Below are 26,625 nucleotides of genomic sequence, written 5' to 3'. Positions count from 1 at the left end.
CCCCCGAGCTACGGGCCCCTGAACAGGGTGGAGTGTTTCTCCCGTGTCGGGCCTCTGCTGTCCTCCCAAGCACCGTGATTTACTGGCCAGTGCTGTAGCGCACATCGCAACTTTGGACTCTGCTGTGCTTCCCTAAAGCCCCTGATCAGTGCCCCGCTTATACCGCCGTACCCCCAGCTGGCCGCCCCCCCCTTCAGGGTAGAAGCGTACACCGCTGGCTCATCAATACCCTTACAACACATCGCCAACCCCGGAGCCCGAGCAGCGCCGCTCGCATCGCCCCGGGACGGCACCGTGACATCAGAGGAGCAGCCCCCGCAGCCGTTCGCTTCACCCTCCCCTCGAGGACTAAGGTACTGTTTGCTGCGAGGTACGCTGCGCTCCGGACCCAGAGTCCGCGAGGCGCATTCAAAACTGACCGTGCTTTGTCATCCGCGCTGCACGCTTTGAACGGCATACAGCGTGCGACTACTGGCCTCAAATCAACCGGTACACCTCGCACCCTGGGTGCGCCACGTTGGGTCACCCTGCTTTTGAAGTGTATGCTTGCATCCAAACAAACTGTACGCTTGTGGTACGGTTGCTAGCACGCCTAGTACCGTTCCGCAGCATCGCTCACGCGAACGCCGGCTCACCCGAAGGCCGTGCAGATCGTACCAACAGCGCTACAAAGAGCACAGACATCCAAGAAGGGAGAAAGAACGTTCAAATATTGCATTTAAAGAACTGTGGCACCCTGAGAGTAACTGGAACCGTGTTTGCAACCTGAATACTCGAGTCGGCTGAATGCAAGGACTGAACAGGATGTTGTGCAGCCTGTTCAAGACGTTTCCTCAGATTCCGCCTTTTGTTTGATTCAGCTGGGATGAGATTTTCCAGAAGTGTCTCCGACCTTTAGATATCTCTGGGTTGCTGACCCTCCCAATCAAAACATCATTAGCGCTCTGTCGATGCTCAGAGTTCAGTTAGCTGGATTTATTTGCAGTTTGAATAACATGGTATTCTGTATTTCTTATGCGGCCTTTGATTATGAACAGATTTGTTTCTAAGTGCCTCTCCCGCTCTGGCTTTGTCGAAATTCCACTGTCTCTGCAATTCGGTAGCCCCCTCGAGAATCCCGGGGCTGATCCCATCTTTCAGCACAGCAAGAAAACACCACCTCTTTCCCCACTCTGAACCCTCTGTGTGTGTGTGTGTGTGTAGGGGGGGGCTCTGTGTGTGTGTGTGTGGGGGCTCTGTGTGTGGGGGGCTCTGTGTGTGTGGGGGGCACTGTGTGTGTGGGGGGCACTGTGTGTGTGGGGGGGGCTCTGTGTGTGGGGGGGCTCTGTGTTGGGGGGCTCTGTGTGGATAGCTTTTTTGTAGGTGGCTCTGTGTGGGTAGCTCTGTCTGTGTGAGGGTGGCTCTATGTGAATGGCTTTGTATGTGTGTGTGTGTCTGTGTGTGTGGCTCTGTGTGGGTGTAAATGCAATAGGTCATGCAATTGCGAGCGATTAAGCTATTGGCATTGTAAATGACAATGCCATTTATTTAATGATTAAGCTATTGGCAATGTAAATGACAATGCCATTTATTTATTAATTTTTTTTTAAAAAGTCATGAGCAATGCCAATAGCTCTACCTTTTAATAATGCCGAGACCATTGCATTGTAAATGCTTGTTTGTTGTTGTTGTTGTTGGGCGTCAACTGTCCTCACCACTTCGTGCTTAGTCTAGCCTCTTCCAACATCAAACGCTCTCCCAGGAAGCCTCTGCATCTGGTAGCCATCTTTAGATTCTTTTTACACCTGGAGATTGTCTGTCCATTTAATGTCCTGTGAGCTTCACCTTGATTGTACCTCATGTATGTCCTTGTTACTTTGTCTCACCTAATTTCCTGGGAGGCGTGTAGGTCACGTGTGAATCTAGAAAATTCTTCAAGCTGTAAAACTACAGCTGCAGGTGTAAGTAAAAATTTCATTTTGCAGCATGAATCTTTTTCTGGATTCACATGCTGTGCATGGACTTCATAGCAGGTTCTTCACCGTGCTGGCTGGGTTGGAGAGGAGGATGAGCCTCTAAACAAGTATTTCAGTACTCTGTCCATTGACGATCATGTGGCAGCCATACATGTCGTTCAGCTGACAGGGAGGCTACAGTAGCTCTCGTCTTGGTTGACGAATGTGCCCTTGGTTTATTTTGTAGCTGCATGCCAGCTTTCTTCTGACATTTGAATCATCTGTTTTATCCGCTTCAAAATGGTGCTTTTGGTGACTGGTTTCCCTTTATGATTGTCTGTGAATGATACAAAGATCTGTTTCTCTATGCTGATTGATTTGTTCTGTCCAGGTAATACATTATTACTCTGCTGGCATCAAGTGTGCTCTTTCTCTATAGTGTTTGGATCTTGGGGGAAAAACTCAGTATTTGGATTTTCAGATTTATGTGGAAATGGGTTGACTTTTGGTATAAAAGGTTGGTTGGTCCTCACGACTATCCTGACTCAGTATATCAATATGTAGGTATGGCTGTTCTATGGCAAGTGTCTGCAGATCACATATCCTGCGAATCAATGTCATTGCAGTTACAAACACAGTCTTAAGCATGATAAACTTTAAGGCGGCCCTGTGAAATGGCTTGGAAGTTTTTTTTCATCAGTACCAGGTTTAGGTTCCACATAGCCATTGGCGCACTCCTTGGTGGGGCTATTCTTTTGGCCCCTTCTAGAAAACGTTTAACCACAGGTACAGTGAAGAAGCTGCTTTCTATGCATCCCCTTGTATAGGCCCCTATCACTGCTCGATGCACCTTTAGGGACACATAGATTCGGTTTCGGTCTAAGATATCAATTGACTGTAGTATCATTTGACCTATCCTGAAAAGGCCAGTTCTCCGGCACTACCTTGCATATCTGTCCCATTTGGCTATGTAGCATTTCTTAGTTCAGTCTTCTTGCTTCCCTGAGGACTGCCATTGCTTTCTCGGACAGTCCCAGATGACCAAATTCGATGTCTTTAGAAGCTATGCTGCTAGACTCAATGTGTTTGGTTCTGGATGGAGAACCCCCCTCCTCATCCCCCCCCACTGCATGGAAAGCAGGCTTTGTGACACTGGCAGACTATGCACGTTGTGTGCAATCACAATCAGATCTGAGAACCAGGTTTGTATTGATACTGAGATTCGAGGACTATTAATGTCATCCGAGATTGTATGCACTTTTTGATCACTAGTGATGATAGTGGGAGCAGGTGAAAAGTGCAAGTAAATTTCCCTGACCAGTCCGTTGACAGCGCAATTCTAAGGAGTGGTGGTGCGGTTACCTGGATGCCAAAGTCTAGCATTTTATGTTTTCTGGTGTTGCAAACAGGTCTATTTTTGGCGTGTCTCACTTTTTGAACACCTTCTGGATCACTGCCTAATTCAGCTCCCGCTTATGTGAGGTGGATCCACGCCTGCTCAGTTTGTCAGGTTGTCTACCCCCAGTAGATGTATTTTGTTATGGTCATCAGTCGGTTGATGGCCCACTGCAATATTTCCTGTACTAGCCTTGACAGGGAGAAGGCTTTTGTCTCCCCTTTGCCTGTTAAGGAAGAATATTGTCATGTTGTCTTTTTGAACTTGTATGGATTTGTTCCACAACTAATTCTGAAAGACTTAAGGCTAGGAACACTATCCTTAGTTCCAGCACATTTAAGTACTGTACCGCTTCTTCTGGTTTCCAGACCCCTCTGATGTTGAGTTTCCCCATACGAGCGGCCCCTCCTGTGTGTGATTCAGAAAAGGGGTTGGTGATGGACAGAGTATCTTAATTAAGCAGAACATTCATACCCAGTCAACAGATCAGGGCTTGATCCATCACCGTTTTTTAGCTCACTGCACCATCCGAGCTCAGAACCTAGCTACATGCAAATTAGTCTGTCCCTGGCTCAGTGCATCATGGGAACAGGGCAGACCAAACTACCAAGCCAATTCTTTAACTGGAAAGGAAACAAGCTTCCGGGGACCGGTTTCTGGCATTTCAGCCGTCTTCGGCCCGGCTTGCTTGAATCCTGATGGTGCAGTGAGCAAGGGACTCATGTCTGAGCATACCCTTCCACGCTTATGGTGGACAAAACGATTCAGAAAAGGGGGTGGTGATGGACAGAGTATCTGAATTAAGCAGAACACTCGTACCCAGTCAACAGATCAGGGCTTGATCCATCACCGTTTTTTAGCTCACTGCACCATCCCAGCTCAGAACCTAGCTATATGCAAATTAGTCTGTCCCTGGCCCAGTGCATCATAGGAACCTGCTGTGTGCGAGGAGTCTGTGGTGATGGTTACTGTTAAAGGTGGAAGCATGAAAGCTCTTCCTTCCATTAGATTAGTTGAGTTCCACCACTTCATTTCCTCATGTACTCTTTGTGTGACAACCACTAGATCTTCCAAACTCCTCATCGTGTGATCATTGACTTTGGACCCATTTCTGAATTGGTCTCAAGTGTAGCCTTGTATGTGATATTAGTGGTAGATTGAAAGCCATGATTCCCAGCATCTTTCCGACAGTCCTCACTGTCAGAGACTGACCCTTCTGGTAGTAGCGAGCTTCTTCAGTTATTGCCAGTACGGTCTTTCACAGGGGAATACCTTCGCTTGTGTTGAGTTTATTGTGGCTCCCAAGAAGTTTTCCTGTTCTGGCATTAATTTCTCCAGGTTTATGGAGAACCCCAATCTGTGGAGTGTCAACACTGTCCTTATGCAGTCTCTGTACTTGTGGGCAGAACTTGCCCTTACCTGCCAGTCGTCTAGGTAGGGTACACATGTGTTGCTTTCCTGAGCACTTTGTGAACATTTTGGAAGCTAATTTTATTCTGAGTAGTGGAACCCTGAATTGGTAGTGTCTTGTCCATTATGAAGTGCAGAAACTTCTCCTGTATGTAGTTCGCTGGGATGTGCAACTAGGCATCCTTTGGGTCTACGGTTAACATGTAATCCCCTGCTGGAGTGGACTGATAACTTCTTGTAGGGTTTTAATTTTGAACTCCTGTGCTTTTAGTAACTGGTTTAGGACCTGGAGGTCTAGTATGGGTCAAAGCAATTTGTCCAATGTTGGTACTAGGAAGATTGTTGAGCAGATTCCCTAGTTGATCTCATTCAGAGGCACTTTCTCTATTGTCTGTAGCAATACTTCTACTTCCCAGCAAAGATAGGTTTTCTCTTCTTAATATATGTTTAATATAGATCGTAGAAATATTGGACAATACATAATACACAAACAAATATTTATTTCATTTCTTATCACAGTTTGATTCCAACCATGTGGCATTCGGGTGCGGATTTGGACATCCAAGACATTATCACTCATTAATGATAGTTTGGCAGAATAAAAGAAAATGTTGGTTGTCCATGTGGCAATTTGAATTGTATGAGTCTATTCCTTGTATGGCAGCCTTACAGTGAACTGAACTATTACTTGCAGCTTTGCTTTGGCATTCACAGTGTCTTGGTCAATTTGTTTCCAGCCTTTTGAAGAAACATCTATTTGATGGTCCTGAAGCACCGAGGAAGTCTAGCAAGACGAAATGAGTATTGGCTGCGTTTTCTGATTGAGCATATTTTACAAAGAAAAAACCTCAAAATTATGCGTATTATGTACTGTCCAATCTTTGTACCATCTACATAGCCCCTATACTTGGGTTGTATCCTTTAGATTGGCTTAGTGGTTAACCCCTTCCATGCTGGTGACGAACCCCAGCCGTCATGCACTACGGTGCTCGTGTGCTGATGACGGCTGAGATTCGTCACGGCCCGCCCGTGTTCGTCCGGCGGCCGCACACGGGGAAAATCGCGGCCGCACGGAAGGGGTTAATAGATCATGTTGCAATTGTTATTCTCATATCTTTTTGTACCAAGTTTTTAATCACTTTCATCGTTGCAAAGATTTTTAATAATCTTTGCAATACTATTCTGATTTATCTTATCTGGACTGCTCTAGACAATGATGTGGTGTTATGTTTGGTATTGATGCTAGCCATCTCCATGTTTACACTTCTTCGCAGCAGAAGTGTTGTCTATTGTAGCACTTTTTTTTTATTGACCACTTTGTGAGGGAGGGCAGGTAGTTTGTTCCATTGCTGAAAATTGTACCAGTAGGTGCCTAGAAAAATACACTTAATCTCCTTCACTGAACCTGATCCCATCAGCTCAATGCCCTTGTATTAGAGAGTAAAAGGGAGTGTACAGTGTTCATTTGATCCAGCTGGGGACCAATTCAGTCCTGTCCTTTTGGGGGCTCAGCGGTGGATGTCTAAAGGGCTAATGACGGACGTGATCTGGAATAAACAGAATAATGCACAAGTGCCATGGGAAAAAACACAAGTACTATACTATCCAGCAGTGGTTGGCTTACTGAGTCAGAACCAGGACATTGAACTACACTCTGGACAGAAGGCGGTTATGAGGGAGACAGGATGAGGGTTAAATACAAGGAAATTAACCAACGAAGGTTCCAGTCTTGCGACCCAATTGAGGACCAACCTGGTCCTGGCTGCAGGGCTGACCTATGGCAATGAGAAGCTAAGCCCATGCCCAGGGTACACAGAGCGGTCTCTATAAAGGGCTTGTATGCAGCAATCTCTGCTTGGGTCCAGGAGTTCCACTTAATCTGCTTTTTAATCACTTGTTTTTTTCTGCACACTATGAGCATCAATGTTTTTTATCACTCCCCCAATTCCCTCTTCATACTCCTACCAACCATCTCACTACCACCGTTCAGAGGCCAGTCACTCCTCAGATATATTCAGCTAATGACTGAACTTTGAACACAAAGGAGGCACTATGAGGCCTCATGCTCAATCAACAGCAAGGAAGCCACATTTGGTTCCACCCAGGACACTGTCTGCGGGCTCAGTAGGGGTGGTAGGAATGGGTAAAATGGAGCAGGGGAGACGAGATGGAACAACCAGCGCCAATGCATGAGATTCACAGGAACACACATAAAATTGCATGGGATCATTCAGGGTACATGAATGATTAAACATGACCTTATAAGTCAACAAAACACGAATCATATCATTCCACTTGTTCATGATTTTATGAAACCAGAGGAAGCCAGAATTGCACAGTAGAAAAACTGAAGCTTAATCTCGAAAAACAATACAAACACACTAAAAAAATCCTGGTAAAACATTGCTTAAAAAAAGAATATACATAAAATATTTTTCTGCCATGATCCAAAAAGGTCCACAGTAAGATATTTACATGGTGGCAATTAGAGAATGATAGTTGAGTAACATTAAAAAATATTTTTAGATTCCGCTGCATTTAAAAGTCCAGTGTTCCGCTTCACTTCAATCTCTTTTTAAATTTGAGAATGCACACTGAATGTGTGTACAATTTGATATTGTGGCTCTACTTTGTCTTCCATATTGCTACAATGTTTTTGTCCGTGATGTACACGAGATAACCAAAGGATGGGTCCACAGTTACTCCGTTGATCATTGTCCCTTTCAGTTTCCCAACTCCTACTGAAGACAAAGTTGGCCACTTCAGAATCTATGGAAACAAAAAAGCAAAGCAGTTCAATAGAGAAAGTATTTAAAGTACCAAAAGTAATTTCGTTTGTAATGTTAGTTACATAAAATTAATTTGTTCGAAGGCTGTTTCTTCTGAAGATAAAATCTATCTATATGCATGATGGAGGACCACCCGAGAACCCCTCCAGAGACACCTATAAATCCGCCCTCACTAGGTACCATACACAGATCAAAGAGGCCAGGAAAGCGGCCCTCATGATCAGACTCTAATCCTGCTACAACACAGACAAAGAACTCTTCAACATCATCAAGTTCACCAATCCGCCAGCCACCACCAACTCCATGACTCCCTTACAGATCCTCTGTGACAACCTATCAGACATCTTCCACAACAAAATCCTCAACATCTACTTCAACTACGCACCCCAACCCACCATTGAGGACATCACCATGCAACCTCCCACTGTCATCAGGAGCATTCACCGCCTAACAAGCTTGAGCCCACTCACCACAGAGGACATCACTATAATCTTACAGATTGGCGACCCTGCAATCACCACAAATACAACCTGGGAGGCACATTGATCAGCACCAACTTCACCACCATCAATAACCCCTCCAGCCTCAGCAGCTCTTTCCTGGACAGAAGGTAACACCCCGAGGTCACCGCTCTGCTGAGGAAAACCACAGGCAATCGTACAGATCTTAGCAATTACAGGCTCATCTCGCTTATACTCTTCTCAGCCAAAGTCTTTGAGAACGCGATAAACAGGAAGTTCTCTGTTATCTTGAAGAGCACCACTTCCTGGACTCCACCCAATCAGGATCACAAAGCAACCACAGAATGCTCTCCTAACAGCAACAGATGACATCCACCTATTCATTGACCGAGGACAAATAGCTGCACTCGTCCTGCTCGACCTCTCAGCAGCACTCTACACAGTCTCCTACGGCACTCATCACCAGGCTTCAGGAATCAGGAGTCAGGAGTCTAAGGATTCAAACTCAGTTGGATCTTTTCCTTCCTCTCCAACAGGACTCCAAGGGTTAGAGTTTTCACTTTCATCCACAAAACACATCAGAACACAACACATATGTACACTGTGCCACCAAGTTATACTTCACAGGGGATTATATGCAGGACAGGGCCAATCTGGCCACTGTCAGAACCATTAGAACAGGTAAGTAATGAAACAACCAGTAACTACTGGTAAAATACTGTACTCCGCATAAAAACATTAGGCATAAGCACTTGGCCTAAACACATTATGCATCATCACATTAGGCATAAACACATTTTGCATAATCACTGGGCATAAACACATTATGCATAATCACTGGGCATAAACACATTATGCATCACATTAGGGCCTTGAGCCCTACCAGCACTTCAGGTGCTCACAGGCCTGCTGGCCATCCGCTGGGGCCCAACTGAGACTTTCCTGCCATGGCCTATGTCCAAATAGTTGGGGCTCTAAGCTGCCCCTGCAGAAGGGTACAGGCCCAACAGGCCGGTACCAAGAATAGAGGTGCGAGGATGTAACACACCCTGGTCTCTCTTGAGACCCAAAATGACCCCCAACGTTGCAGCTGCCTCGAACTGGTGGTACAACTGTGGGCGAAATACTAGGCACCCACATTGCCATGGGAGCACCTCCTTTCCTCACGAGGCCTCCACCAGCCTGTACTCCCCTGGGGCGAGGATGCAAAAGAGATGCCCCCGTCGTTGCAGCTGTCGTGATCGGGCGGTACAGCTGCGTGCCCAATGCTAGGCACCAACAGTGCCTTTGGAGCCGTTCCATCCCAGGGCTCCTCTTTGGGAAAATATCTGCCCAAGTATCCGCTAGTACCAACAGTGCTCCCTCAACCCCACTCACCGGGGCCTCTCTCCCGCTGGCAGGGAGAAGAAATGTGTTACTTACCTGTAACTGCAGTTATCCAGTAATGGTGTCTGTCATAGATTCTCATGCCTGAATCATTCCCAGTCGTCGAGACGGGAGTCTCCAGTACATAGAAAAGTAATGTCCTATAGACATACATAGAGAATAGTAGGCCTACAGGCCTCACCGTAGTAACATATCCATGTCCTTTTGTAAAAAGGACCAAACTCTAGAGAAGAGCCAATCAGCTATCACCTCCCTCTAGAACCTTCCTGGCAGGAGCCTCAGTCCCTCAGATTTTCGTACGCACTAAGCTAAGTAGGCGTGACACAGAGTTAGGTGAGTCCTTCCAGGGAAGGCGGGAGGGGTGCATGTGAATCTATGAAAGACACCAATACTGGATAACTGCAGTTACAGGTAAGTAACGCATTTCTCATCCAGTACTATGGGTGTCTTTCATAGATTCACATGCATGAATCAGAGTAGCAAGCAATGCAGAGTACACATTTCTGATGGAACAGCATATACAAGTCCTTAGATAAGACACACCATGCGAGCATGAACAATCATTAGACATCCACAATAAGTATTAGTAAAGAAATGTGCATATCAGAGTAGGATGGAGGGACGGAGGAAGGCTCACCTTACTGAAATAGATGGCGTAACACTGTTTGTCCCACTGCTGCATCATTCATCAGCTCGTATCCAGGCAGTAGTGCCTAGTGAAGGTATGCCGCGACTTCCATGTTGCCGCCCTGCAAATGTCAATGACTGGCACCCCTGCAAAGAGAGCCATAGAAGTGGGCATAGTTCTCGTGGAGTGCGCTCTCACTTTGGAATGCAATGGCTGTCCAGCTTGGTCACGACAGAAAGCAATGGCTGTAGAAAACCATCTGGAGATGCTCTGCTTGGCAAGCGGTAGACCTCTCCTAGGTCTGCTGTAAGCTACGAATAGCTGTTTAGGTTTCCTGAATGTTTTCGTTTTGTCAATGTAAAACTTCAAGCATCGCTTGAGATCCAAAGAAAACAGCAATCTCTCAGCTGCCGTGCTTGGGTTTGGAAAGAAGGAACGCAGAACCACAGGTTCATTTAGGTGGAAGTCCGAAGGGACTTGAGAAAAACCTAGGATTGGTTCTCAGGATTACTCTGTCGTTTTTAAACTGTAGAAAAGGATCCTGGATTGAAAACGCCTGTAGCTCACTGACCCTCCTTGCAGATGTGAGCGCCAGGAGAGGTGCTGTTTTCCTCGAGACATACTTTAGGTCAGCTCTGTGTACTGGTTCGAAAGGATGTTTCATGAGCTGGATAACAACCACATTGAGATGCCAGGTAGGTGGAAACATCCTTACTGGCGGGAAAGATCTGTATAATCGTTTTAGAAATTGCTTAATCAACCCGCTGGACCAGAGCGATGGACTCGTTGGATTTCTTTATAACGAGATATTGCTGCTAAGTGTACTTTAATGGAGTAGTGGGCTAGGCCCGACTGTGCCAGATGTAATAGAGAAGGTAAAAGTTGCTCCAGTGATGTAGAGAAAGGCCGAATTCCGTGATCTGCACACCAAACACAAAAGCGCTCCCATTTCAGAGAATACGTTTTGGTCGTGCTATCCGCCCTTGCTCTGGCAAGAATGTCTACAGTCTTGTGGAATATTCAGATTGTGGAACTCTCTGAACTCAGGAGCCAGGCGGCTAACCTGAGAGACTTCAGATATTGAACTTGATTGTTGTTCATTGTAAGCAGAGATAGATAATGCCACAGGTGGACCGGCGGCTCCAGGGATAGACGGTGGAGCTCTGTGAACCAATGTTGCCTCGGCCAAGTTGGGGCTGTTAAAATTAGAGTACAAGGCTCCACCTAAATTTTCCTGAGGACTCTGGGAAGCATCTGGAAAGGCGTACGCAAAGAAGTTGCGCCATGCGATGGAAGATGCATTACCCAGAGACCCTGACTAGGGTTGCCAACTTGCGATGTGTGGGCATTTTGCGTTCATTCTCGTCGCAAATAGATCGATTTGCGGCGTGCCCCATCTGGAGAAGATCTGGTCGATAATTTGTTGATCTAGCTCCCACTCGTGTGACGATGTTTTCTGCCTGCTCAAAGCGTCGGTGAGCACATTGTCCGTGCCTGGGACACAATCCGCACTTCGGGTTATATTGTGGAGTATGAGCCAATTCCAGATTTTTTTGCAATTCGCGAGAGTGTGTCAGCGAGCGTGGCCTTCCCTCTTTTTTGAGGTAGTGCTTAGTCGTGGTGTTGTCTGTCCGGATGAGCAACAGGGAATGTTTTATTCTTGGCAGGAAAGCTTGAAGGGCCAGGAAGACCGCCCGCAGTTCGAGCAGATTGATATGTAGTTTCTTCTCCATAGGAGACCACTTTCCGCTTATCTGTAGCCCTTGCAGAAAAACTCCACAGTCTTTCAAGGAGGCGCCTGTTGTGACAACATGAGGGGCAGCCGGAAGCAGGAATGACCAGCCTTGAGACAGGTTTTGAGATGACGACCACCATTGCAGGGCTCCGACCATCTGAGGATTCACTTTTATGTGGTCGTCGAATAACCCTGTGCATTGGACCCACTGCTTCGAGAGCGCCTCCTGTAGAGGTCTCATTCGTAGTCGACAGTGAGGAATCAGGAGGATACACGATGACATCATCCCCAGAAGAGGCGAACTGTCAAGACTTTCTTCGAGGCTACTATAGCAGCTAGTGCAAGGAGCTTGTTCATCCCCTCTCTGGATGGGAAAGCTTTTGCTGACCGTGTGTCTAGGGTTGCACCTAGGAAACTGATGCACTGACAAAGTTGTAGGACCGATTTTTCTGATTGAGGGTGGGACCCAAGCAATCGCAAAGCTTTAAACAGGCATTGGAAGACCTGGACGCGTCTTCTAAGGATGGAGCCTTGACCACCAGCCATTCAGATACGGAAAGACTTGGTGATGGCACTGTCTGAAATATGCTGCCACTGGGAAATGACATTTTGTGAATATGCGAGGTGCAGACTTGAGCCCGAAAGGCAGAACGTGAAACAGCAAGTGCCTGCCCACTACTGCAAATCGCAAGTACTTTTTATGATTCCTGTGAAATGGGATATGGAAGTAAGCGTCCTGTAGGACTAGGGACGCTATAAAAAATCCTGCTCTTCCAGTAGTTGCAAGACCTCCTGGATTACCATGCGAAACGACTGCTTCTTTAGGAATTTGTTGAGGGCCCTGAAGTCCAAGATTGGTCTCCACTTCTTGTCTTTTTTCTGGATCAAAAAGAAGCGGGAATAAAACCCTTTTCCCTTCTGAGGCGGAGGTTCTCTCTATTGCTCCTTTCTACAGCATAAATCGAGATCTCTCGTAGAAGCAGCCCTATATTTTCGCTGTCCTTTACCTTGAAAGGACGACTTCCCAAAAGAGGATTGCTTGTTTTGCTGTTGTTGGCGCTGTTGGTATTGCGGTCTACTCTGGCCTGAAGAGCAGGAAGACTTGTATTGATAATTTCCTGAGTAGGAAGACCACCCTCTTCCTCCATTTCCACTAAAGGACTGGTTCTTAGACTGAAGAGTGCCCAAAGCTCTCGCAGCGTCTACTTCGTTAATTTTTTGTGCCAAATAGCAACTGGCTATCATATGGCATGTCCAAAATCTTTGTTCGCACCTCAGGACGGAAAGAGCCACCCTTGGAGCCGCAAGACTGCTGCTCCAGCCAACTGGCGGAACCTTGTCATAGCGATATCCATCGCGCAGTCTATAGTTTCGGACGCCGATGCTTCACCTTCTAGCAGAATCCTCTTTGGATGAATCTGGCAATTCCGACAGGAATGGGGCTATGTGTGCCCACAATTGTCTATGATAGCGTCCCAAAGGGGCCGAAGGATTCCAGGAGTTCTTCTGGGCCGCCTGTGTCACAACCGAGTCTAGCTTAGGATATCCTGTTAAACACGCCGGTGCTGTATCTGGCGCCCTATACCCCTTCCGACTATAGGTAATCGATAATCGGTATTGACCTTAATGCCTTCTTGAGAGGTTCTTTGAAGTCATACAAGAAGCAGTCCTGTTCCTGAGAGGCCATTGAGATCTTAAAACGTGGAGCAGCCTTCTCTACCACCTTATAAGAGATTCCAGAATTGTCGGAATTTCCCTCGTCGATGAGCCCGTCAACGAGATCGCAGTCATAGACTAGGCCGTCGTAGACGAGCAGTCATAGACTAGGCCGTCGTAGATGAGCAGTCATAGACTAGGCCATCGTAGACGATGGCATAGACGATCCATCGTAGATGAGGCCGTCGACGCCGTCCTAGACAAGCCATCGTAGAGGAGGCCATCATAGAGGAGGCCATCGTTTCTTGTTTCTCCCCCTCCTCACCTGCCTCCGGCTCCTAGTCCCACTCCACCCGCTGCTGATCCTTTCCTTGTTCCTTGTTCCCTTCCCATCCCTGCCCCTTCTATAGCCTCTGCTTTACTGCTGAACACCCGCTCTGCTGTAAAACACCAGACAGCTCTCTTCAACCTTCTCACTACTGATTTCCCTGATTTCCTTTTCCTGACTGAAACATGGTTTTCTGCCGACTCCCTTCCCGACCTCTTAGCCATTCTTCCTGACACCCATTATGCCCTCCGGGCTGACCGCCCGGACGGCAGGGCGGGGGGAGGGGTGGCAATGATCATTCGGTCGACCCTCAAATTTCAACTTCTTAATCACCCCCTCATATCCAATGTAGACTACCTTGTTGCCTGCTCTCTCAATCTCTCTGCCCCCTCACTGTCGTCCTTGTGTATCGCCCCCCTCAATCTATGCCTTCCTTTGTAGCCTCCCTTCAGGACCTTATGGCCACTCTTGTGGTCAACAATTCTTCCGTCCTTCTGCTCGGCGATTTTAATTATTGGCCGGACGACCCTAGGGAAGACCTCCCCTCGAAAGATTTTTCTGGTACTCTCCAATGTTTAAACTTTACACCTCACGTCTCAGTCCCTACTCACGTCCACGGTCATACTTTGGATCAAATCTGGTCCTCAAGCCCCATTGTCTCATCTCTTCTCACATCCCCATGCGTTTGGTCGGTTCATTTTTTCATTTCCTTCTCCATCCATCTGGGAGCGGTGGACAAGCCCCCCCCTTCCGAAAAACATCTTAGCCCGCAATTGGAATCGGACCGATCTTGATTCCCTCTCGCTCACTTTGGCTTCCTCTGTTCCTAACCTCACCGATCTTCCCCTTGACTCCCAGGTCAACGCCATTGGCACATGGCTTTCCTCTTCGTGCGATCTAGTCGCCCCGCTCCGAAAGATCAAGGCGGTTCGTTCTCACGACGCGCACAAATGGTTCTCTCCAGAACTTGAAACACTTAAACTCGACCTTAGGCGGTCGGAACGCCGCTGGAGACGGAACTATTGCTCTTCCTTGCGCGCCAAATACAAATCTCTCCTCACTGAATATAAAAAAGCGATCCTAGTGGCCAAAACCGCTTACTTTACTGAGAGAGTAGCTCTTGCGGCCAACAAACCCCGTGAAATTTTCTATCTGGTCCATAATCTTGCCACCTCTGATCGCTCCACTCCTAGACTGGTTCCCTCACAGTCCCTCTGTTCTTCTCTTAATGACTTTTTCATCGACAAGATCGTGAAGATCAAAGCCAACATTCCCACAGTACCTCAACCTCGTCCTACTTGTCCCTCCATCTGTCCCTCTTCCTCCTTCGCTCCTTTCCCTCCTATTTCTACCGATTCATTTTTAAAACTTCTGGTCAAAATCAAGTCTGGCTCTCCCGTGGATTGCGCGCCAGCACGCATTCTCAAAACTCTTTTCACTAACTGCCCTGCCCCCCCTCTTGCTCTTCTCAATTCCTCTTTGGCTCTTGGATCTGTTCCTTCTTCTTTCAAATCTGCTGTTGTCCTCCCTATTCTAAAAAAAAACGGTCTAGACCCTTCCCTTCCTTCCAATTTCCGACCCATTTCTCTTCTTCCCTACCTCGGCAAGATCCTTGAAGCCCATGTCACTTCCTGCCTCTCCACTTATATAGAGGAGAGTGGCCTTCTTGCATCCCATCAAGCAGGATTCCGCCCGGGCCACTCTACGGAGATGGTAGTCCTCGCAGTCTTGGACGAGCTCAAGGGGAAAGCCGACTCTAATCTCCCCCAAGCCTTGGTCCTCCTCGATCTGTCCACTGCGTTTGACACGGTTGATCACTCCATCCTTCTCGACCGTGTCAGCGCAGCGGGCATTCGGGGTGCGGCCTTTTCCTGGCTGGCGTCCTTCCTTCGGGACAAGTCCCAGGCAGTTCATCTCCCTGGCTTTTCTGCTCCACCCCGCTCAGTCACTTGTGGCGTTCCCCAAGGCTCTTCTCTTTCCCCTCTTCTTTTCAATCTCTATATTCATCCCCTCATCCCCTCTCTTCTTGAGCTGGGGGTCTCTGTGTACAACTACGCAGATGACCTCCAGCTCGTCTTTGATCTTTCTTCTACTCCTGATTCCCTTTCCAAGTTCTGTTCCACTTTAATTTTCATTTCCGACTGGATGAGCGCCAACCATCTGAAGCTCAATCCAGATAAGACGGAACTTGTTCTCACTGGTGGTCCTTCCAACCCTTGGTCCCCTGCACACTGGCCCCTTTCTTTTGGTCCCCCCCGGTGCCTGCTTCCTCTGTCCGCACTCTTGGGATTAAGGTCGTCATGACCTATCTATGCACAGTCAGATCAGTTCCGTTGTGTCCTCTTGTTTCCTTTCTCTTCGTTTAATTCGGAAAATTTCACGTTTTTTTTCTACTGATGCACTTAAATCCATAGTCATGGCCCTTGTCATCTCCCGCCTTGACTATGGGAACAGCCTGTACGTGGGCTTACCTGCTTACGAATCCCGCCGTCTACAGGCCATCCAAAATCAAGCTGCTCGTCTCATCCTTTCCTTCCCTAAATCTTCTCACATCACCCCGGTTCTCAAATCACTTCACTGGCTCCCTGTTCGCTTCAGATCCTTTTTCAAACTGGCCTGTCTAGCTTTCCGGGCTCATTCCCGCTCTGCGCCCCTGTTCATCACCTGTCTTGTTTCTTCTCATGTTCCTGTCCGCACTCTTCGCTCCTCTTCTCTTTCTCTTCTTCATATCCCTCGCTTCCGTAAATCCAGAACAGGGGGCACTCTATTCTCAGTCCTGGCCCCCCAGTTCTGGAATAGCCTTCCTCTTTCCATCCGCTCTATTCCCATCTACACTCACTTCCGCAAAGCCCTTAAACCCTTTCTTTTCTCTCAGGCATTCCCCTCTTAATTCTCCCTGGGTCCCCTTTGTTGAGTTCTGATCAGGTCCCCAGCGCCAGGAAGCCGCTCGGCCATCGTGCGCTTTATTAAATATTTTATTCATTCATTCATTCATTCATCGTAGAGGAGGCCATCGTAGAGGAGGCCATCGTAGAGGAGGCCATCGTAGAGGAGGCCATCGTAGACGAGGCCATCGTAGACGAGGCCATCGTAGACGAGGCCATCGTAGACGAGGCCATCGTAGACGAGGCCATCGTAGACGAGGCCATCGTAGACGAGGCCATCATAGACGAGGCCATCATAGACGAGGCCATCATAGACGAGGCCATCATAGACGAGGCCATCGTAGACGAGGCCATCGTAGACGAGGCCATCATAGACGAGGCCATCATAGACGCCGTAGACAGGCCGTCTTAGACGAGCAGTCAGACGAGGCCCTCGATGGGGATGCCGTCGTAGACGAGCCCTCGTAGATGAGGCCATCGTAGACTAGGCCATCGTCTACGCCGTAGACAGGCCGTCGTAGACGAGCAGTCATAGATGAGGCCATCGTAGACAGGCCATCGTAGATGAGGCCATCGTAGATGAGGCCATCGTAGATGAGGCCATCGTAGAGGAGGCCATCGTAGAGGAGGCCATCGTAGAGGAGGCCATCGTAGAGGAGGCCATCGTAGAGGAGGCCATCGTAGAGGAGGCCATCGTAGAGGAGGCCATCGTAGAGGAGGCCATCGTAGAGGAGGCCTTCGTAGAGGAGGCCTTCGTAGAGGAGGCCTTCGTAGAGGAGGCCTTCGTAGACAAGCCATCGTAGAGGAGGCCATCGTAGAGGAGGCCATCATAGATGAGGCCATCATAGATGAGGCCATTATAGATGAGGCCATCATAGACGAGGCCATCATAGACAAGCCATCGTAGAGGAGGCCATCATAGACGAGGCCATCATAGACGAGGCCATCATAGACGAGGCCATCGTAGACGAGGCCATCGTAGACGAGGCCATCGTAGACGAGGCCGTCGTAGACGAGGCCGTCGTAGACGAGGCCGTCGTAGACGAGGCCGTCGTAGATGAGGCCATCGTAGATGAGGCCGTCGTAGATGAGGCCGTCGTTGACGCCGTCATAGACGTTCTCGTCGTCGTTGACGCGGTCGTAGACGAGCCATCGTAGACGAGGCCATCGTAGACGAGGCCATCGTAGATGAGGCTGTCGTCGACGCCCTAGACAGGCTGTCGTCGACGAGCCATCGTAGACGAGCCATTTCGTCGACGATCCTGTTGACAAGGTTGGCTTCTTAGTCTTTACCTCAGAAGACGCCTTTCTGAAGGGTCCTATGACCAGAGGAGGTGATTTTGACGGCTCAGAAGTAGTCTTTTTTACATGATTTTTCTCCAAAAGCAAGTCCGTTACTCTCCTTTTCCACAGAGTGAGGAGATTTTGAAGGACTGTGCCCAGAAGACCCATGAGTGGTCTTTTTGAGGGCCTTCTCAGGACGTTCCCCTGAGGAATGAGTGAGGAGATTCTCTTCTCTTCTGAAGTCTCCTAGACGTTGAGGACAACGCCTCATCACGGTCACTGGAGAAAATAAACAACCTCCTTTCTGGTCTTAGTGTTAGACACCATATTAAAAGTCGCCCTTCACGACCTCTCAAAAACTTACTTGAGAAAGAGCGACAGACCTTGCAGTCTTTGGCCTGCGGTATAGACAGTAAATGCAGTCAGTGTGAGGATCAGAGCAGAGCAACCTCTTCCTTACCAGACCTTCTTTAAAATGTATTTGAAGATAATCCATAGTAGAAAAGAATCCTTGACAACAAAGTTATTTAATGAAGTGAAAAAACACAGAATCTGAGCAGAGCTCAGAGGAGACTCCCTTAGCACAACGTGCGGTAGAAAATCTTAGGGACTGAGGCTCCTGCCAGGAAGGTTCTAGAGGGAGGTGATCGCTGATTGGCTCTTCTCTAGAGTTTGATCCTTTTTACAAAAGGACATGGATATGTTACTAAGGTGAGGCCTTTAGGCCTACTATTCTCTATGTATGTCTATAGGACATTACTTTTCTATGTACCGGAAACTCCCGTCTCGACGACGGGGAATGATTCAGGCATGTGAATCTATGAAGGACACCCATAATACTGGATAACTCCACAATGACGTCTCCTTTAGGCTGGGGGGTGGTGAGGGTGTGGGGGGAGGGGGAGGTCGAGGAGGGAGAGACACTGACTCTGGTCTCCCCTCCACGTGTAAAACTGGGCTTCTCCCAGTCTCTATTCCCCAGGACCTGGCACTTGCCTGGAACGTCTCTGCTGATCCGTGCTAGGAGACCGCGTGGCTCCGGTCTAGCCCCTCCTCTTGCCACCACTCTTCGGCGGTGAATGGTCGCTGTGAGCCGTCACAAAGCGCAGTCTCTTGCAGTGCAGGCACGTGGGGCTCCTCCTCCACACGGGGAGGCCCGCCCACCAACAGGCCGCAACTCTGCCCGACTTCTGCAGGAGGCAGGAAGAGCCCACAAGGCTCCGTCTCTCCTGCCGTTCGGCCTCCACTCTCTGCTTAGTGGTTGGCTACTTCTGTGCCTATCAGCCCTGCAGACAACCAGGCACGGGCGCCTGACTTCCGGGTCGCGTGGGCCGCTGCTTTTTGGTGCACACAAATAAGGGGTAGGCTCCTGCTCCACCTCCAGGCAGCACAGGGGATCCCCACGCCGGTATTCCCTCAGATTAATTTGCGGCCCAGTGCTTTGGGGCACAAAACTCACTAGCTGCTCCTCAAGCCACCGGTGTCTCCAGCAGCATCCAGCCAGTCCACGACACCAGGATCGAGCAGCTCAGTTCACTCCTAGTAGAGGAGATAATCCAGCAAGGACCCTACGCTGGGTCCAGGGGCACACTGGGCAGAGCTGGGCACAGGCAGGCCAACATGTAGGTACCACCAGGAGCTAGCAGCTGGGTCCCACAGCGGCTCCTCCTGATGCACTCCAGCTCCAAAACGGGTACAAGATGCACCCAAAAAGCACACCTTCATGGGGTCTCAGCCCCAGTACTTATACCCCATATGTCTTTGATCTCTCTCCCTGACACAGGCATGGACACGGTCCAAACCAGTTCTGGAGGGCACCCCAACCTTTGTTTACAGGGCACAAACACCCTCATTGTCAGAGTGGGTCCTGGCCCCAGAGACACCACGGGGGCGGAGCTAGCATTGCACAAGAGGCACAGACTTATTTGGGGTCAGGAGCTACTCCTTTCCACTACTCCAAATGTAGAGGCCTATTCAGCCTAGTGCTGACTCACCCAGCCCCTCTGGAGCAACACACCTCACCAGCCAGTCACTCCAGAACCAGACATGCAATAAACATCAGGCAAGCACAAAGACACAAAGCACACAGAAATGCTCACTTCTAAAAGTGGCATTTCTAAAATAGTGATAATAAATCGGAGCACAGCATTACACAGCATTTCTTACCACTATTCCAAACATACCAAACTTAACCACACTGCTCCTCTCATATCAGGAATTACCACTGACACATTAATCAGGGAATCCCCAATGCATTCCTATGAGGGGGCAGCCTCACAGTAGTGAGAAACCAAAAGGGCTGTTTGTCACTACCAGGACATACCACACAGTTAAGACACACGTCCTACCTTTTACCTACAATTCACCCTGCCCAAAGGGCTAGCTAGGGCCTACCTTAGGGGTGACTGACATGTAGTAAAAGGGAAGGGGGGGTGGTCACAGATGTGGCACTGACTTTAGGTGAGCAAGCAGGCCCTGCAATGGCAGATGCCTGAGACAGGTTTGAAAGGCTACTTTGGTGGGTGGAGCAATCAGCGCTGTAAGCCCACCAGTAGCATTTAATTTACTGCCGCCGGGGTATCTAAAATAACACTTTACAAGGGACTGGTAGGTAAATTAAATACTCCAAATAGGTATAGACCAATCTTACCATGCTTTACCATAGAGAGCACATGCACTTTACACTGGACAGCTGTGATAAAGTGCCCAGAGTCCAAAAACCACCAACACCAGGTCAGAAAAAATACCAGGAGGAAGGCAAAAAGTTCAGGAATGACCCTGCAAAAAGGGCCAAGCCAAACAATGACAGAGCACCATTTCACTTTCACACACAGTACCACCATGGATGGTCTTGATTTCCATACCAAATGATAGGCCTCCTATTAATTGTAGATCGATCGAAATGCAAACTAATGCACATGGAAGGACGAGAATGTAAGCCAGCTCCACTATTTCATGTGCTGGTCTGAAGCCTCATTTTCGTAAGATGAAGAGAAGTATCTCTCATTAGTATCCATGTAGAAGGACCTGGGCGGTAGAGGGGAGTGTGGTGGAGGTAGGTTTGCCCAGACGCAATCCTTTGACTAACCAAATTGCTTCATCATATAACTTGGGCTGAGGGGGACCGGAGGTCCCAAAGTCAATGGTTTTATACATCTATATCTCTGTAAACTTAAGGTGCAACACTTCCTTACCAATACCTTATCAAGTGAGAATAAGAGACTGATCAGAAGCTACCTGGCTGCAAATGTAGAGTAAAATACAAGATTACTGCTGAAGCTGCCTGGATGACCATCCCAGTAGTAAGGAAGGAGGAAAAAGAAGGGTCCACCTGGTAGTCCCGACAGTGGTTGTACCCTGTGAAATGTGAGGATTGACATTGTCCAGCCCCCTATGTCCATTATGATGTTTGCCGAATTTACCAACAGGTGCCCCCTTGGGGGCACCTGTGCCAGTAGTATTCAAGGCCTTCTTTGACTCATTTGAATGCACTGGATTACAGAGAACGTTGTGCAACCCATCCTTGAAAGGCTGTCACAAAGCCCTTTAAACTCACAAGTTCTACATTTTAAAAGTTTCCCTTTAAATCTACAAATTAGGTTCTACTCATTTCACTTTTGTGTTGAAATGCTACTTGTCTTCACCGATACGTTTCACAAACAGCTCAATTAACCACTCCATTTATCAGTGTATGCACGTCAGCCACCCAATGGAAGTGAAACAGAGAAACCCATTAATACTTGTTCTATTTACAACTGATTTTTTAAAAATCTTATTTTGCATGGCACAAAACTCAACACCAAGTTCGTATATTCACCGCATCTGACACTTGAAGAATAATAACATTTGAAATATGAAACAATGTGGGCTACAAGCCCGCAATGGAACCTATATGCCCCTCCAAGTAATGCTTCACTCATGCATCAAAACCTTCCTGCCAAAAAGAATTATCAAAATTTTCCCAGCAAGTTCAGCTCTCTTCCCACATCTTCCATCTTGTCCCATTTCTTTGGACCACCACCTCCATTAACTTCTCAATTGACATGCACCAGTTCATCCCCATTCTCTATATTCAGAAGAGATGTTAACAAATGTGGACAGAGATGAAAACCTTGTACCTGAGTAGGACCAGTTATTTTCTTAGAGGTAGCTTTAGTTTTGCACATGCTGACATCATACATCCAGACTCTTCCTTCTTCATCACCACAAAGTACATAGTCGTTTTCTGTCGAAATAAAAACACATACAATTCTAATACATGGTATTCATTCTACATTATTTTTAGCGTTTGTTGAAGCACAAACATTGTCCCCATTGTAGCAAAGTACTTTACACGGAAAACATGTTGTGGGGAAGAGGGTGGGTGTTGTCATTCGGTTACAGGATGTCGAAGAGAGTTATGAGCTACTTTGTATGACTTGAAACTCCTTGGGTTAAACAAGCATTTGAAATGCAAAAGGTCTCGCATTTGGAAAGTTTGAGCTATTGGTATTGTAAATGACACATTTTTTATTTATGTGTTGGTTTTGAAAATAGCGAAATTAATAGCTGTCATTTACAATGCCAATAGTTATAACTTTAGCAAATGTGACACTTATAGAAATTGTAATGCAATATGTTTTGTATTTACGTGACTTAGATCTATTGATATTACAAATAGCAATGGCTTTTAATTTAGTTTAATAATTAATACTTAAATAAAAGTTATTGTAATTTATAATGGCAATAGCTTAACATTTTGTAAATAACTTTTGTGAAGATTATGTTCAGTGTATTTTATTGTGACGAAAAACCAAGAACAGAAGTGAACTCTTTTTGTGACATTTGTAATAAAGCTTGAAACATTGAGAGAACAGATTTGAACCAGTTGTTGAGTGGTGGCGACAGAGTGATGCTGTGGTGGCGACAGAGTTAGGGCGATCGATGGAGTGAGGGCGATAGATAGATCGAGAGAGAGTGGGGCTGAAGCCATTTGAGCCCAATGGGGGTTGCACGCCTGGCAACAGCAGATGTGGGGAGGCGGACATGAAACAAACACATACCACCAGTACTTAGATTTCCCTTGGCAACAGCCATAAAGATTAGATGCTTTGACCCGGTCCCCATAAATCCACCAGTAGAAGTCAAGAATTCAGACAAGGTAAACAAAGCAATGGGGGGTGGAGGGGCTGCAAACAACGTGCTGGAGAAGCAGTCTTCCATAAACACAATTACTAGCTACATCTCTCTGAAATAAAAATTGGTAATGGCAAGAAAGCGAATGAAGGCAGCACGATATCCAGTCCTGAACTTTCCATTTAGAAATTCATGATTTCAGGGATGTTAATCTAATTGTCTATAAATTCCAAACTACAACATCCAGTATGCTCTATTGGGTAACACAAAAGTCCAGGACAGGAAACTACTTGCGTAGTGACCTGGAGGACAGTGGTAACTCTACATGCTATTTTGCAAACTTCTTAAATAAAATGTTAGTTCGCATTAAAAAGCTGAAATACTTATCCAAACCTTGGAAAATACTGAAGGACGGCTGTTATCTAAAAGTTAAAGTATGAAAAAGAAGGGTGGGTGGGGGCCGTACTAGAGCAGCAGATATTTGTGAGCTAGAACGGTAATCCAGAGATAAAATGGAACCAGGCTCAGCTCACGGATTGGGATCGCAAGGCTCATGGATGCGGGTCTTAAAGATACAATTCTTCATGCTGTGTGCTTGCAGCAACAATATGATAAGTTAGAGTCTAATGCATCAGCGCCCTTCCAGTTACTGCGAGAAAATATTTAAATAAATAAGTGCAGCCGAGGATGACGGGGTTGGAAAAAAAAAACTGACTGCAGCCTCAACGTGGGAGTGGTGTGGGAAGCAGGAGCAAGTGAGGACGGGAGAGGAGGGGAGACCGCTTGCTAGAACATGCACACTCATGGAGCACAATTGCATCTGCCTCCCCGTCCCCACACACAGATACAAAGAAACACGCACACAGACATGTACACATTTGAAAACACAGACACCTGCAGCACAACACACACAGATACAGACACTCACGCGCACAGACATTGACATAGCTCAGCATTGCCAAGAGAAGATGCATTTACACACGCATACACCAATAAAAGCACACACAGGCATTCCTGCATACCTATGCATATGTGCACACTGAGACAACATGCATCAGTTAATATACACGCACATACTGTTGTGTGTGTCAAACCTGTGTAGTGATTGCAATGAAATATTTTACACGTTTGAAAAATGAAAGCATGTGAAGTGTTCTGACTGGGCGGTGGAAGCAGCCTCGATGTGGGAGTGGTGTGGGAAGGAGGAGCAAGTCAGGACGTGAGAGGATCTGCAGCGGCCCCCTCACGAGAGCCCTGGGGCAGAATTCTTTTTTTAAAAAAAATTAAGCACTACTGAAGACGGCAACATCTCGCATTACAGAGCACAGAGAAGGACATGGTCGGTCAAAAGCAGCTGGGGTGTTGTCTGTAAACAACAAGCTCTGGCATTGCGCGGAGGGGGGTGGGGGAGAGGATTCCTTTGAAGTCTGATGCCGGCTGCAAGCAAACCAGCATGAGTGTGGAGAAAGCCTCATAGGCTGCCAAATGGTGTGCGATGTGCACGAGCCTGCACACATGCACTGTAGGAAGCCCACGTGGAAAAGCCTTTGGGCGCATTTTTGAAAGCCCCTACTTTATATCTCGCCAAAGCATTGCTAACACAATGGCTTGAAGGCGAGACCTAAAAAGGAAAGATCACCCTCACATGAGCCTTCAGAAGACGGTGTACATCTCTCTTGGACCCACCTGCCCCCATTTCCGGGCAGCATCCTGTAAATAACAGAGCAGATGCTGTCGAACAGAGAGGGGATGCTATCTGGTAAGAGAATAGTATACTTTGAAAGGATCCTGTAAAAGTGAAACCTAAGAGGCAGAATGTGAACTCATCATATGCAAATATTATTGCGGCAGATTAGTGGAGGATAATTGGACTTAACCTTTCTTAGCTGCGGTTACCTTCGGCTAGGGACCCTAAATTCATCGTGCACAACTTTCCCGCGACAAAGCCTGATTTCAATTTCCAAATGAACGACTATCATTGGTAAAGGGCTAAAGTGAATTACTGCCTTTGTTGTCTGTTGCTTTTACTTTCTGCTAGGAAAAGGACAATACTAAAAAATAAGACAATGTATAACAATTCACGTTCTTTATTGAAACACACTGTTAATTTCCACTACTCACCAGGACAGCTGCATAGCATAAGATATGGGAGGTCTGTCTGGGACCACTGTAATTCCGCCAAAATATAAGCATCTACTTTTTTACTGTGTTTGTTCTTCCGATTCTTCAAAGACTGGCTCCAGCTCCATAAATATATGGAACCCTGCATGGCACTTTTGGAAGCTGAAACAAAAATTAACTATACTTTAGTATTTATGCATAGTAACCGGTATGAGTGTATTTCCGGGTGGCTTTGGTGCAATTAGCATTAAGTAATTACGACTACTGTCTCCCTATGGAAGAGATAGAAAAGTGTTCAAATTTCATGAAGAAATAAAGTTATTTACCGGTTATTTACCTGCAGGAAATAAATTTGCGTATAAATTGTCAACTATAGAAAACATGCAAACCTATCTTCATGAGCTGCCAATATAGGATCATTACCGTTTATAGAAAAGACAATACAAGATATGGATGAAAAAAAGCCATCACTTAGGGCTGAGACGCCAAAGACAATTTTCTTAATTTAATTCTGCATTGCCCTTTGCAACCAGAAACAGGTAAGTGAAGGAGAAGTCCCTCTGAGGGAGAGGACGGACTGCGAAAGAGCAACTTGAAGCTCTAACTTTCCCCCAAACCCTAGGGACGCCAAGTCAATGGAAGCATAATAAACACGGAAAGAATGGCAGAGTGTGCTTTGCATCGTTGGAACAAGGCTACACTTGAAATGATACAGCAAGCAAGGTTCCTGCAAGAATATACATTCTGGAAGTATGAACAGCTGCAGGGACAGGCCCTAACCAAGATGCATAACATAGCAAGTCAGCACCTGACAGACACTGCAGGAAAATACAAGGACCACAGTAGAGATGGAGTGGGACCACTCCAGTCACAGATTGTCCTTACCTCTCCATTCTTAGCACCCTCATATTTAAAAATGCCTAAAGGACTTTTGTAACAAAATATATGGAACAGCAAATGACGATTCTTTAAATAAACATAAATGGGGGCGGCATGCAATTTCTTTTTACTTTTTGTTTACATGGCAAGACCGCTCAAAACACAAACAGAAATAAGGCATCTGTTGCAGAAGGAGATTTTAGAAGTTGCCACTCTGGTAAGGAGAAATATCAAGGTTTTGCCACCGACTAGCTACTACTGGGAGCACGCATTCTGCAAGTACCCTCCGCATTAATGGCAGAGCTCAAGGTTGGTAATATTAGACATGGACTACAAAGCAGTGACCTTTTAATGCTTAGGGTAAGTAGATATACTAAAGTTTACACCTTTAAATTAGATGGAGGCAAGAAATTAGTCCAATTTAGAAGGAATATTCTGTACTAGAGAGTCACCATCCCGAAGAACAGCCTCTTGTGGTACTAGCCGAGCATGCAAGCATCCAGGCTGTGTCTCCATCATTCCAGCTTACGGGTTTACTGGCAAGTATATGGCATACAATCCCTTATTTCTTGGAGACTTTGACAGCTTTCTATTGCTCCATTCAAAAGCATGGCCAAG

General features: G+C 47.0%; 1 protein-coding gene across 1 annotated transcript in view; it reads right to left on the bottom strand.

Annotated features, from left to right (window-relative positions):
* Positions 1–7,026: 7,026 nt before the first annotated feature.
* Positions 7,027–26,625, bottom strand: part of LRWD1 (leucine rich repeats and WD repeat domain containing 1) — a 245,713-nt gene continuing 226,114 nt past the window's right edge. The window contains exons 15-17 of the mRNA XM_086954793.1: positions 25,129–25,290; positions 22,011–22,117; positions 7,027–7,509 (exon numbers count right to left, since the gene is read on the bottom strand). Of these exons, the coding sequence (XP_086810919.1) occupies positions 7,366–7,509; positions 22,011–22,117; positions 25,129–25,290 (413 nt within the window). The 3' untranslated portion in view covers positions 7,027–7,365. The remainder of the gene's footprint in view (positions 7,510–22,010; positions 22,118–25,128; positions 25,291–26,625) is intronic.

Source organism: Lissotriton vulgaris, chromosome 2_1 (assembly GCF_964263255.1).
Source record: "Lissotriton vulgaris chromosome 2_1, aLisVul1.2, whole genome shotgun sequence".
In the NCBI taxonomy this organism is placed as follows: Eukaryota; Metazoa; Chordata; class Amphibia; order Caudata; family Salamandridae; genus Lissotriton; species Lissotriton vulgaris.
Note: the sequence above shows the minus strand (reverse complement) of the source record. Positions and strands in the feature narration are given on the sequence as shown.